General features: G+C 43.9%; 1 protein-coding gene across 1 annotated transcript in view; it reads right to left on the bottom strand.

Moving 5' to 3' along the window:
- LOC146834536 (deoxyribonuclease-2-beta-like) overlaps positions 1 to 12,930 on the bottom strand; it is a 278,688-nt gene that overhangs the window by 189,405 nt on the left and 76,353 nt on the right. Inside the window, exon 3 of the mRNA XM_085600118.1 lies at positions 7,861 to 7,942. Within this exon, the coding sequence (XP_085456244.1) occupies positions 7,861 to 7,942 (82 nt within the window). The remainder of the gene's footprint in view (positions 1 to 7,860; positions 7,943 to 12,930) is intronic.

Below are 12,930 nucleotides of genomic sequence, written 5' to 3' on the forward strand. Positions count from 1 at the left end.
TTTGAGCTGAGATGAACACTACGATATGTAAATCTGAGGCCAGGGTACTGGTATACACCTGTCACAGGAAACGTTCAATTACCAAAAGAGCATGTGCTTTTAATGCAAATTTGTCATACACTATATCTAGCTTGCATGGCATCTGATATGATAACCACCCAGGACACGGTGCAGCGGCGGCCCCTCCATTAGGGTGGAGAAGCGTCGCCCTCCTGCTGCAAGTGCAGGTAGGTGAAAAACAAAATGGTAACCAAATTAATGTATTATCATTTTATTTTTTACTGCTGCTCCTTGTAGGGCCCCCTTTGTTCCTGCCATGAAAAGGCTGGCGGTCTAGGTACTCACAATATGCTGAGCCGAACCGGTCCAGTCCCTGCTCAGCATAATGCGTTCTGGCGATCCTGCGCCACAGCCAGGGAACGACTGTTAACTGGTGTAGCTGGGGGTCCACCGCCCCTATGACTTTAACAGTCGTAATACGGCGGATGGTGGCCCGCCTGCGTGAGTCTGGCGGTCACAAGACCCCTAGACTCGTAATCAGGCTTATAATTTGTATTTACAGTGGATTTAACTCATTGACAGGCACTGCGAAAAACTCGCAGTGCCTTCAGCCTCAACTTAAGAGCTCTTAATCGTGTCCCATTTTAAACATTGTTTAAAGCGAACTAAGAAAGAGAACTTTGGCGTTGAACTTATTCGCTCCACCAGTTTTCTTGGTGAGCAGCCTCCACTGGCAAGGTGAACCCACATGCCATATTATGCCATACCCTACATGCCTGCAATTGTGTGCATTGTTTCACATCTATATATTTCAGAGATTCAGTGAGTGAGGGAGTGAGTGAGTGACAAAAAGTCCTTGCAAAGTACTGAAATACGGTTAGGATCAGGGATTGAGAGCACATAAGCTAGAAGAACATCATTGAGAAAACAGAAAGAGTTGACTTTAGGAGACTACAATATTTCTGTGGTCTCTTTCTTAATAGCAAAATGCAGGGCATTGAATAGTCTTCTACTCCGGGTACTGTGTAACCAGAACTGCATTCTTAATTCAAATGTGTGTTTTATCTAGTTGACTAAATGGCTATCTTTATTGCGATACAATTATACAGTAAAATTTATGGGTAATACAATTTGAAATACAACTTATGTCAAACTCCCAGATATAAAACTGATCCTAAATAATGTTGAATACCACTTTTCGCCAGCTTTTTGTCAAACAGGTATTAATGTTTTATCTTTTCACAATAAAATTAATCTTATTCAAAAAGTGACAGTGAGTCTGCATTTCTTACCCAACTCTCCGCCATTTGACTAATAGTCAAGCATGTTTTTCAGCTGGAACTGCCTTCATAACAAATGAGATGCCTTTACAACTAAGGCATTACAACAGCAAAGTATTTACAATGCCTGCATTTACAACAAACGTCTTTAAAATGAGTACGCCATTACCACGGATGCCTTTACAATGAATTTTGTTGTAAAAGCAGGAATAATTATATATATATATATAGATTGTATAGCAATATATATATTACCTACTGGCGGTCCCCAGTAGGTAGTTATAGTTAGGACCTTGTTTCTATTCAAAAAGCGTTTTTTCTTTTCCCAATAACTTTGGCGCCGGTTGAGGAATCTTTGTGAAATTTTCAAAACGTTGGTCCCGCTCCGGTCAGCTCCTATCCTGAAAGTTTCGGGGTCATTCGCCAAGCGGGGCCAAGAAAAAAGGGGGGTCCCTAAACTCGTTTTCTCCATGTTATTTCCCATAGGAAACTTTAGACACGACTACAGCTCGAACTGCTGAACAGAATTACACCAAATTTGGCAAAAAGGTAGCCCTTGGTTCAGAAAGAGACCTTTTGTTTTTAAATGGTGTGAATACGTTCAGTAGTTGCTGAGAAATTAAAAAAATAAGAGTAAAAAAATCGGACACTTTATGCAAGGATACAGCTGAAACTACTGAACGGATTTACCCCAAATTTGGCAAAAAGGTACTGCTTGGCTCAGAGAGCGAACTTTTTAAAAATGGTGTAAATCAGTTCAGTAGTTGCTGAGAAAATAAAAAATAAAAGTTTTGATACTTAGAGGCGCGGAGAATCCGTGCATCCTCCCGATCACAAGCTGCATTCTAATTGGCTGTCAACACTCCAAACCAGGAAGTGTTGGCAGCCATCTTGTGCCTCGGTAACCGAGGCACAAGAAAACAGAAAAAGAAATGCAAAAAAAAAGAAAATGGGGCAGGGTAGAAACACCCTGACCCCCTAGGCCTGCTCAGGGGGTCCAACAAGGACGCCCAGGGCCCAAAAAAGCTTTTTTTTGTACAAAAATAAAAATTGGCGAGATTCGCGCACCCAGCGCGAATTTCGGCCGCATTTTTTTAAAAACGAAGCGCGGGCTCCCGCGCTTCGTTATTCTTTAGTCCCCGGGTGGGCCAAGTCCCGGGGGCATTCACAAATGTAATTGCGGGGGCCCAGGAAGACCCCAGCAGCCCCGGGGACCGCCACCCCCTGGGACTTTCTATAAATATTTGCGGGGGGCACACGTCCCCCCCGCAGCCCAGGGGACCGCCACCCCGGGGCTTCTTATTTTTAATGTGTGGGGGGGCCGATAAGGCCCCCCAAGCCCCGGGGACTGCCACCCCCCAGGCCTTTTATTATTTATAATTGCGGGGGGCACACGGCCCCCCCACTGCCCCAGGGACCGCCACCCCCGGGGCTTCTATTTAAAAAAATTAACACCTGTGTGGCAGGGCTGGAGCCACCCTACACGCCCTGGGGACCGCCACCTCCCCGGGGCACTAATATTTAAAATAGGGGGTTCGTAACGGACCAGCCGAGCCCCGGTGCAATAGGTGGGAGGGGGGGTGCCGGGCCCCCCTCCTGGAGCCCTTGATGGCACTTGGGACCGCCACCCCCCAGGGCTGGCTCCTACAGTGTCCCGGGGTGCCCACCCCCGGGACACTGCTGTTTGCAATGACTGTCATCGCAAACTGCTTTGCTTCATTGAAGTGAGAGCAGGGAAACCTGCTCTCGCTTCAATGAAGCAAAGCAGATTGCTTTTCCACATGGGGAGCTGCATGTTAGCAGCTCCCCATGTGGAAAAGCAATGCCGGCTCCCGCAGGACGCGGGGAGCCGGCGGGACCGTGGGGGCATTGGGACTCCCCCCATGGTCCACAACGGAGAGGGCAGCCCCGGGGGTTGGGGTACCCGGGGTTAGAAGTGGCCCGGGAGGGGGGCCATGCAGCCTCCCTCGCCCAAAAATAAATAAATAAAGGCCCCGGGGATGGGGTCCCCGGGCCCAATAGAGACCTCAGGAGGGGGGCAATGCAGCCCCCCTCCATAATTAAAAATTAATATTTATGTTGTCATGCCCCGGGGGATGGGGTCCCCGGGGCTGGAATTGGCCTGGGGAGGGGGGCCCACATGGCCCCCTTCCTATTCAATTTTTTATTTTTTATTTAAATGGGGGTAAGGCCCTGGGGGATGGGGTCCCCAGGGCCCAAAAAAAGTAAAATGAAGGGGGGCCACGCCCTTCTAAATAAAAAATAAAAAAACACGGAGATCGTTTTACAATGGGGAATTAATTCCCCTTCAATACTGGGGGTTCCTGGGGGCCAACTAGCCCACCAGGTACCTCCAGTAAGCGCCACAGGGCTGCGTTGCAGAGAGGTGGTCCAGGCCACGCCCATTTTTACACCTCTCTGCAACGCAGCTCTGTGGTGCTTACTGGAGGTACATGGTGGGCTAGTTGGACCCCAGGGACTCTCAGGATTCAAGGGGACTTCATCCCCCAACTTAAAATGTGCCTCGGGGCGCGTTTGCACAGTGGTAAAGGGAGGGGGTGGGGCCTGAGGTGAGGTGTGCAAACACGCCCTGTGGCGCATTTTAAATTGGGGAATTAAGTACCCTTCAATCCTGAGGGCCCCTGGGGGCCAACTAGCCCACCAGGTATCTCCAGTAAGCACCACAGGCCTGCGTATGGTAGGATATAGAGCAATGCGGCAGGCTCAATTTGCATGAAGAGCGTTGTGCTAATCTGGTCCTGAAAAGTTCAAAACTGCAGCCTCACACAGCTGGTTTCAAACTCCTCTCCCAGCTGGTGATGGTGCTGCTCCCCACGGCCGGGCCGCCGTGTGTACATTTTAGAACCAAAGTGCCCTGAAGCAACGGGAGCCCACTCGACATCGCTCTGCCAGCTGGCTTTAAGATGCAGCATGCCTCACTGCTCCACTTTGTAATTCTGCTGCCAATGCGTTTCAAGGTCCAAAAACCCCTTCTTCCTGGCCTAAGAACAAACCACATCTGAAGCTTGCAATCCTTGGGGCCGATTCACAGAACTAACTTAAGGCAAAATCCTAAACTTACTACTTTTGGTATTCACAGAAGTTAGGATTTATCTTAAGTTTGTCTTAAAACAAACTTAAGACAGACTTAAGACAAACTTAAGACAGACTTAAGACAGACTTAAGACACACTTAAGACAAACTAAAGACAGACTTAAGACAGACTTAAGACAGACTTAAGAGAGACTTAAGACAAATTTAAGACAAAATCCTAACTTAAGTCTGTCTTAAGTCTGTCTTAAGTCTGTCTTAAGTTTGTCTTAAGTCTGTTTTAAGTCTGTTTTAAGTCTGTTTTAAGTCTGTCTTAAGTTTGTCTTAAGTCAAAGTTAAGACAAAATCCTAACTTCTGCGAATATCAAAAGTAGTAAGTTTAGGATTTTGTCTTAAATTATTTCTGTGAATCGGCACCCTTGTATTTCCGGTTTTATTCATTTGCATATCTGCCCCCAGTGGGCGTACGCTAGTGCATATGAATGCATATGAATAGTGAATTTTCCCATGTTAATTCACTAAGGGCATGTCAACACACATACAGTCCAAACCGCTGAACGGAATTACACCAGATTTGCCAGAAAGGTAGATTTTGGTACGCTTTTTGTTATTTGGTGTAAATCCATTCATTAGTTGTTGAGAAATTTATGAGAATATAGTTAGTGATATCTGTGGCCACTATGCCTTCTCAAAAAATAATGAGATTGCGCAGGGAAGTGCAGAGCTCTGGTTGGCTCCCAGCACTTCAACCAGGAAGTGTTGGCAGTCATCTTGGGAGTCGGCTTCAGCAAAGTCCCCAAAAAAAAGAAAAAGTGGCAGGAGTAGGAATACCTTGACCCCAAACCTTGGTCTTGGGGTCCCTCTGGGAACCCGCCACAGTTTAAAAGCAATTGAAAAAAACTAATTGCTGCAAAATCGCGCTATTGGCAAATTTGCAGGTAAAGAAACACGTGTGGGTTCTGTCTGTGTCTGTGATGAGGGGGTTGTTTCTTCTCATCTGCTGCTGAGACCAGAGATCATGTTACAAACTTTTAAAAACTAGAATTATGCATCCACACCTCTGCCTCATATGCTTGGTTTGTGCCGCTTGTTTGCTGTATTCCTTTTTTCCCTTGTAGAATTCTCCCTTCCAAATGGGGCAAAGAGCCCACCCTGAAACATGATGGATATTTTCAGGCGCGTAAACGGGGGAAGATGGATTCCTGATAGACGACTACAAATAAGTGCATTGTCTGCTCACTGAAAACTCATGGTATTATAGTGCAATTATGCATTAAGTTCTCTGTAATATAGGAACTGTCAAATGTGGATCAGTGAGTTTATGGGGCATCTTCTACTTGGTACAGTATCATAGCAACAGGTCTACCCTGTACATAGTTCCTGCTGCAGGAGTCTTCAGAAAGAGATAGGGTCAATGTTTGAAGTCTCTTTGTCATGGCTGAGCTCTCTGCTCCCTAGGCCACCCTCAGTGCTACAGGGTGAGAAGATGTATTTGAAATCATGCATGAAGAGTGTACCTTAAGTTATTTATCTCCAAAGCCATTGGTTGGTTTTAGATGGGATAATGAAATGTTGGAGTGTACACAGAACTGGCAACCTACCCAAATGCTCCCAGGCAATGTAGGAGGACTACGTAAGCTCTAAGCCTAGTTGGGGGAAACCTGGGGCTCGCAATGCGAAGAACAGGGGGGGTGCCCACTATAGTTTGCGGTTAGATTTTTCCTCCCTGTGAGTCTCACAGTGAAGTTGCAGTGTACTCTTCTACCCTTTTACACAGCTCCTCACTTTGAAAGTCACCGGACTGTGGTATTCTTTCACATTTTTCTTAATTAGAATAAAGAATATGTTTCATTATCAAACACAATACTCGTGGTTAATGTAAATTTTGAGAAATGCGAACAAGATTGTTTGTAAGCATACCAAAAATCTTTTGCACAATCCCAATTATTTTTCGTTCTCAGAAGAAAAGTACATTAAATAATAGAATTAAGTACCAGCAAAAAGGTTAATCTTTAGCAACCTTTTTGTCAGATTCATGAAGCCATGCAAGGCCTCTTCGCGTGGCCCTGATTGGCTCCATAAATTCTGAGTAAGGTAACGCAGTGCCAATCGCTGCTTTGTCTTACTTTACCATGAGAAGGTGTTCCATGGGCATTGCATGGGTGTTCCTAGGCATTATTTTATGTTTTTAGGATTCCTTTATACCTTGTAATCTCTCTGTTTAGTGTGGGCAGCGCCTAGATGCCTCCGGGCATTAGTACGAGTTTTACACATATAAAATCAAATCAAATCAGTTCCCAGATCTACAAGAATTGTTAGATCTGGGAACGTGCCGAAATCCCAGAAGAGGAGAAATATCTTTATTTCTCATTGTTACTTCCTTTTTCTATGTGCGCTACATTCTGCAGCACACATAGAAAAAGGAATATGTCCCTTCCTGCACAAAAAACTAAAAGGGCGCCAGCACAGAGGATAAAGCAGGAATGAGCTGTATTGCATCAAATACATGGCATTCCTGTCCTTTCCCTGCCATGCAGTCAAGCGCAGCAAGGTGAATTGCTGATCTGCACCGCATGACTTTTTCATAAATAGGCCCCTCAGTATTCTATTGGGAAAACCTGCACTGTCTGGAGCCCGTTTCTCTTTCTCTCTTTAGATATCTTCACAAAGCTACAGAGAATTTCAGGTCAAGCTGATATTTTCTGATCACCAGCCACTAATACCATTGTTCATTGTTATTTATTTTGCTCCATTACTCCCCCGTCTGAAACATTATCATTTTACCCATACACATTGGAAACTAACAAAGAGAATTAAGACCCCTTCAGTATTCGGGGAATCAAAAAGGCAGCTAAAGATTAACCTTTTTGCTGGTACTTAATACTCTTTATTAATGTACTTTTTAGTGAGAGCGAAAAGTAATTGGGATTGTGCAAAAGATAACAGGTATGCTTACAAACAATTTTGTTCGCGTTTATTGAAATGTGCATAAACCACGAGTATTAAATAAAGTATTTGATAATGAAACATATTCTTTATGCTGATCAAGAAAAAAGTCGAAAATCAACAGTGACATCCAGTACCAGCTTGTAGGACGGCACACGTGCTGCTGACTCAACAGTTGCATTAAGTAAGGGTGTATCCTCTTGCACACGTATTCTGCTGACTCATAAGGGCTTCAAAAACAGTTTATTCAAATGCACCTAGTGATGCTGACTCAACAGTTGCATCTAGTAAGCGCTTCTGCACCCTTGTGCTCATATACAAAATCAAAGGGCTGCTTCAATATTTAGCACAGTATACTGTAATCACCTTTACTGGAATTAGAACAGTCTGCTTCACTCACCATCAGTTACATCCTCACAGAAAATACAATGTTATTGAAATGAGAAGAACATAAATAAATATGCAAAACCGGCTTAGCTGGGATACTTATATAATGCAACTGAGGTGAAACAATCAACATTTTCTGGTTTCTTTCCAAATAAACGAAGTAAATAAACATGCCAAGCGAGGTGAAAGAGTTTACCTTTGGTATGTCCAGGTTTTGTGCTGTAATTTCTTGAGTTTGGACTGGCATCATTATATAGTACATAGGCTGTACTATTTTCCTATTAGAAAAACATGGAACTGGTCAGTTTCCAAACAGGTGCAACAAAGGTACAACATTTAGTTTGACTTCTTGTGCAGAATCTCTTGCCTCCTTCCTTACAACAAGCCTTGATTTAAAAATTGAAGCAACATTAAAAACAATCCAATGTTCTAGACACTCGTTTAAAGAAGGAACTTTAAATCAGACTATATGGATTGGGGTAAAGTTGTTCATGAAAATAACTGAAACTCCCTGCCCTACATTTACTATTATTAAGCAAAGGCACTCGTGCGAGTCTAGATGGTAAAAAGAGCAATGCCAATCAGCTTTTATGGTGCAAAATATATTCTGCACTGAAATGTTGATGCAAAGCCACTACTAATGAAATAGCATGGCCTGGCATGGCATTCTTTTTTTTTAGTTCTACATATTTTATTGGGTTTTTGCAAACAAGGACAAAACAAAAAATTTACAATGTTGGTATATATAATAGATCAATACTAAAGTAAATAAAAACATTGTCATAGCAGTATCTATATACCAAAAGTTTACAATTGTCATAGAAGCAATACAATTATAAGGATTGTATACCGAACAAACGAGGCTGCTTCTCAAAACACTAGTCATACTACAATGTCTAGAAAATAAGAAATAGTGTTACTACATATTCTATAGATAAGTAATCATCAAATTCTTTCTATAACTGTTGAAATGAAGATGTATTTTTACATGTTCCCTTATACGACAATTGGGCACCATTTCTAACAAAAGTAATATAAGACCACCAAGCCTGGACTGATATTGCTTCAGCTGACTACCAATTGGAGGTAATGGATTTAATAGTAATTGAAATAAGAAGATCAAAAAGTTTAGAATGGGACTCCAATACAGTAGACGATAAAACATGAGATTACAAATAAGCATATTGTAATTAAGAGCCTCAGAGATGGGAAGTATTTTAACAATAATATCCCAGACACTCCTACAAAATTGAAATATTACTGCACACTCAAAAAGACCATACTTTGAAAGCACCCTCATAACGTTTGCAATTTGCAATGCCAACAAAGGAAGGATTCAACAAGTTTAGCCTTATATAATTTATAAGGAGTCCCTAGACAATTGAATAAAATAAAAGCATTAGTTTGTGATAATGATACAGGAAACCACCCTGTAATATTAATAGTCCATATCTGTCTCCACTTATTTAACGAAAAATTTAATACAAATTCTGCATTCCAAAAAGTGGTAAAAAAAGTTACGTTGGAAAAACTTGTGCAATTTAGCTGCTTGTAAAATTTGAAGACAGCATGTTGGGAAGCTGAAAAAGCTTGAATACATGTTACTGAAACAGAGGTTTTAACTTGGGGTAGTACATTTGGGAAGCTGATGAGTAGGACATTACAGAGAATTTCATATTTAAAAGCACCTTCTTCATAAATATCCTGAAGGAAGAAAATACCAGCTTAAATCCATATTTTCCAAAATGAGATAGTATGATTAAACTTTAGTATAGGAGAGAAATCATAGCAGAATCTGAAATACGTAATGAGAAAGAAGCATCAGAAATAATCTGTTTAGTGGATGTTATGATGGGGGAAGATTTAAAAAAAATGCATTTGAATTGAACATAGACAAAAGTGAGGGGAGATGAAATGGTGAAACTAAATTTAGTTCTATCAGTAACCATTTCTGGGAATATCGAAGGTCCATCCATACAAGTAAACCAAAGTGAGCCTTGTTTTAAGAGAAATGCTTTATGATATTTGAGAAAATCAGGCAAACTAAATCCTCAATTGGGTTTGGAAAGTTTAAGTTTAGTATGGCCAATACAAGGTGGCTTATGATTCCAAATACACTTGGAAATAAGCTTATCCATTTATTTTATATAAAAAAGGAGAGGTAATGTACAGGGATCATAGATAAAGTGTAAATAATAATTGGGGCTAATACCATTTTAACGGTCTTAAGTTTCCCCCACCAAGATAAATGTAATGGGGGCCATTCGCAAATTTTTTCTGTGATTTTTGTAATTAAAATATCACAATCGAGAGTAAAAGAATGTTTTAAGGAATATGAAAAGAGTACACCTCAATATTTATATTTCTCTTTTTGCCAAATAATATCCGTATTTATTATTATTATTCCAATCTTTATTTCGGCCATTTGGCCATAAAAGATACACAATACACATATACAATCACAAATAAGTCATTTCATAAAAAGATAAAACCATTGGAATGTATATACTAAAAAAGACTAACAAATTTTTAAGAGGGACCCAACGCCTTTAAAATGCGATTACGCGTGTGCCAAACATTGGTAAGAAATTTTGTTAATGCAAAGACAGTTGGGCCAGAGACATCAGATTTTAAAATCCTGTACATTGGTGCGTATTCCCTGCAACCCATATTCCTTATCAGCGGGAGGAGCCAGTATTTTCGTGCTACCTTATAGGCTGGGCAGAAGAAAGCCACATGCAGGTCAGTTTCCTCCGCAGCATCGCAAACCGGACACTGCTTTGTAGTGGAAGCCGGTGACCAGGTGCTTGTAAAAGACCGGAAGGGCAGTGTGCCGTATCTCCATTGGAGAAACAGCTTTCGGGCCAGTACAGGGGAAATAGGATCCAGTACCTTCTCAAACCTATAGAGATCCTTGCTTTGCAAAAACACGGAGGATAAGGACCCTTCTACCTGGGTGGCTTGGGCCCTGGCTAATTTGTGTTCGTGGTATGCATTAGCCAGGGACTTTTTGGAGATGTTTGATGCGGCATTCGCTGGCTCAGTCCATAATTCAGGGAGCCCTATTTCCATGCAGGTGGCTAGGATGTTTTTAACCCAAGGGATATTAAGTACTTTTGGGTGATTCAGAAGTTCGACCAGTTCCGCCCGGTATTCTGCAAGATCATTGCTACTCCATAGCCTACGCCAGAAGGCTATGGGTCTCAGGCTTATTTCATCAGCTAACGGTCGCAAACCCAAATCAAGCCTCAGGGGGAGGAGCGGGGTGCTGGGCGGGAGTGCGGCTATCTGTCTTATAAACTTGTTTTCCGTTAATGACAGACTCCGGCAAGACGTGTGACCCCATAGTTCCGCCCCATACATTATTGCTCCCCTGGCCTGGGCCTTGTATATCTGGATTAGTGCCCCCAATGGACGGTATGATGAACCAGTCATCATCCGGGCGAAACCCCCAGTAGTTTGAATGAGTTTGAGGTTAGCCCTGCTCTGATGAGATCCCCAAGTCATGGTTTCGTTGAGAGTCACACCAAGGTATTCAAAGGTGGCTACTCTCTCGAGCGTACGGTTCCCAATTGCGGATTTGGCCGCAGTTTTTGGCTCGGATTCAAAACCATGAATTTGGTTTTTGCCGCATTAATTTCCAGCCCCCTATCAGTACAGAAGGCCACGAAGGAGTCGAGAATCCTCTGTATACCCATAGGGGTTTTGGATAGCAGCAGGGTGTCGTCCGCAAACATAATTGCGGGCACCCTGCTGCCATTTAATTTGGGGGCGTCAGTATAGTCAGTGGCATTCAGATGGGCGATTACCCCGTTGACGAAGAGGCAAAACAGGGTTGGTGCCAGCACACAACCCTGTCTTACCCCCCGGCCAACGGGGAATCTATCAGTCAGTTCCCCCGACCTCCCGCACCTCACTCGGGCGTAATTATTGTGGTGCAGCCTCTGTAAGATCAATAGGATGTCCGGGGGAACGCCCATCTCTGCCAGGACGCTCCAAAGTTTCCCCCTGGGCACCAGATCGAAGGCGGCCCGTAAGTCCACAAAAATTGTGTACAGACTATCGCCCTCGAATTTTGCTGTCCTCCAATAGATCAGGTTCAGTCTGAAAACCTGGTCCACTGTGGATACCCCCTTCCTAAATCCCGCCTGGTAGGGACTAAGGGCCCCCACCTCCTCCATCCAGTCCTGGAGCCTATTCAGCAAAACCCTACCAAACAGTTTCTGTGCCACGTCGATTAAACTGATTGGTCTGTAGTTGGCTGGGAGGAGAGGCGAGCCCTTTTTAAAGATGGGGACCACCTCTGCCCCCAGCCAAGTACTAGGGATTTCCATGCCCCCAAGAACTCCATTGAAAAGGGCGGCAAGGTAAGGGGCCCAAACAAAGGGCTCCTGTTTAAACATATCCCCTGGTAGTCCATCCAGTCCCGGCGCCTTTCCAGAAGCCAGTCCTGAGATGGCTGCGGTGACCTCGTCCAACGTTATTGGCTCCCCTTCGCAGTCCGGCCAGCCCACCTCAACAACAGCAGGAGATTCTCCCGGCTCAGAACTGTATAGGGTCTGGAAGTGAGCCTGCCACACCCCTGGGGCAATGTTGGGCTCTAGTGCCGATTGTAAATTCCCCGACCCCCCGTTCACTATCCTCCAAAACAGGCGTTGGTTTTGGGTCGCTAGGGCCTTGGTGAGTTCTTCCCACTGATTTTCCTCCCATTCTGCCTTAGCGTGGGCAATAAGTTTCTTGTAAGCTCGCCTGCTTTGCTTAAGGCTATCCCCCCCTAGACCCTCCTTGATTAGTCTAAGGAGTTCTGTTTTTGCCCTTCTGCATGCTAGATTATACCATGAGGTTTTGCCTTGCCGCCCCCCTTTTAGTTTTCGTGAACTACAGGTGAGATGAGGTGCCACAGCTTTTATGAGGTCCTCATGAGCCTTGTACAGTTTGCCCTGGGAGTCTTTGTTGTTTGCTTCGGTGTCCAAGCTCCCCACAGTTTCCAAGATGGGAGTTATCCCATCATAGAGCATGGGGAGTTTATTCTTGCTTGTAACCAGGTGCTCCCACCTGATTCTTCTCCTACTATTGTCAAGGAGGAGCGCAGGGTTGTTCCCTTCCGCGTTAGTCACGAGAGCTTGGGGTCCAGGGTGAACAAGGTCAAGCTCAAGTGCATTATGGTCACTATCGGTCCTGTCCGTCACCCTAAAATCCTGGATTGTCGGCCACTTGACTATTTGGGCCAAGACATAGTCCAGACGGGACTCTCTTCCCGGCCTAT

This window comes from Triturus cristatus, chromosome 4_2 (genome assembly GCF_964204655.1).
Source record: "Triturus cristatus chromosome 4_2, aTriCri1.1, whole genome shotgun sequence".
Lineage (NCBI taxonomy): Eukaryota > Metazoa > Chordata > Amphibia > Caudata > Salamandridae > Triturus > Triturus cristatus.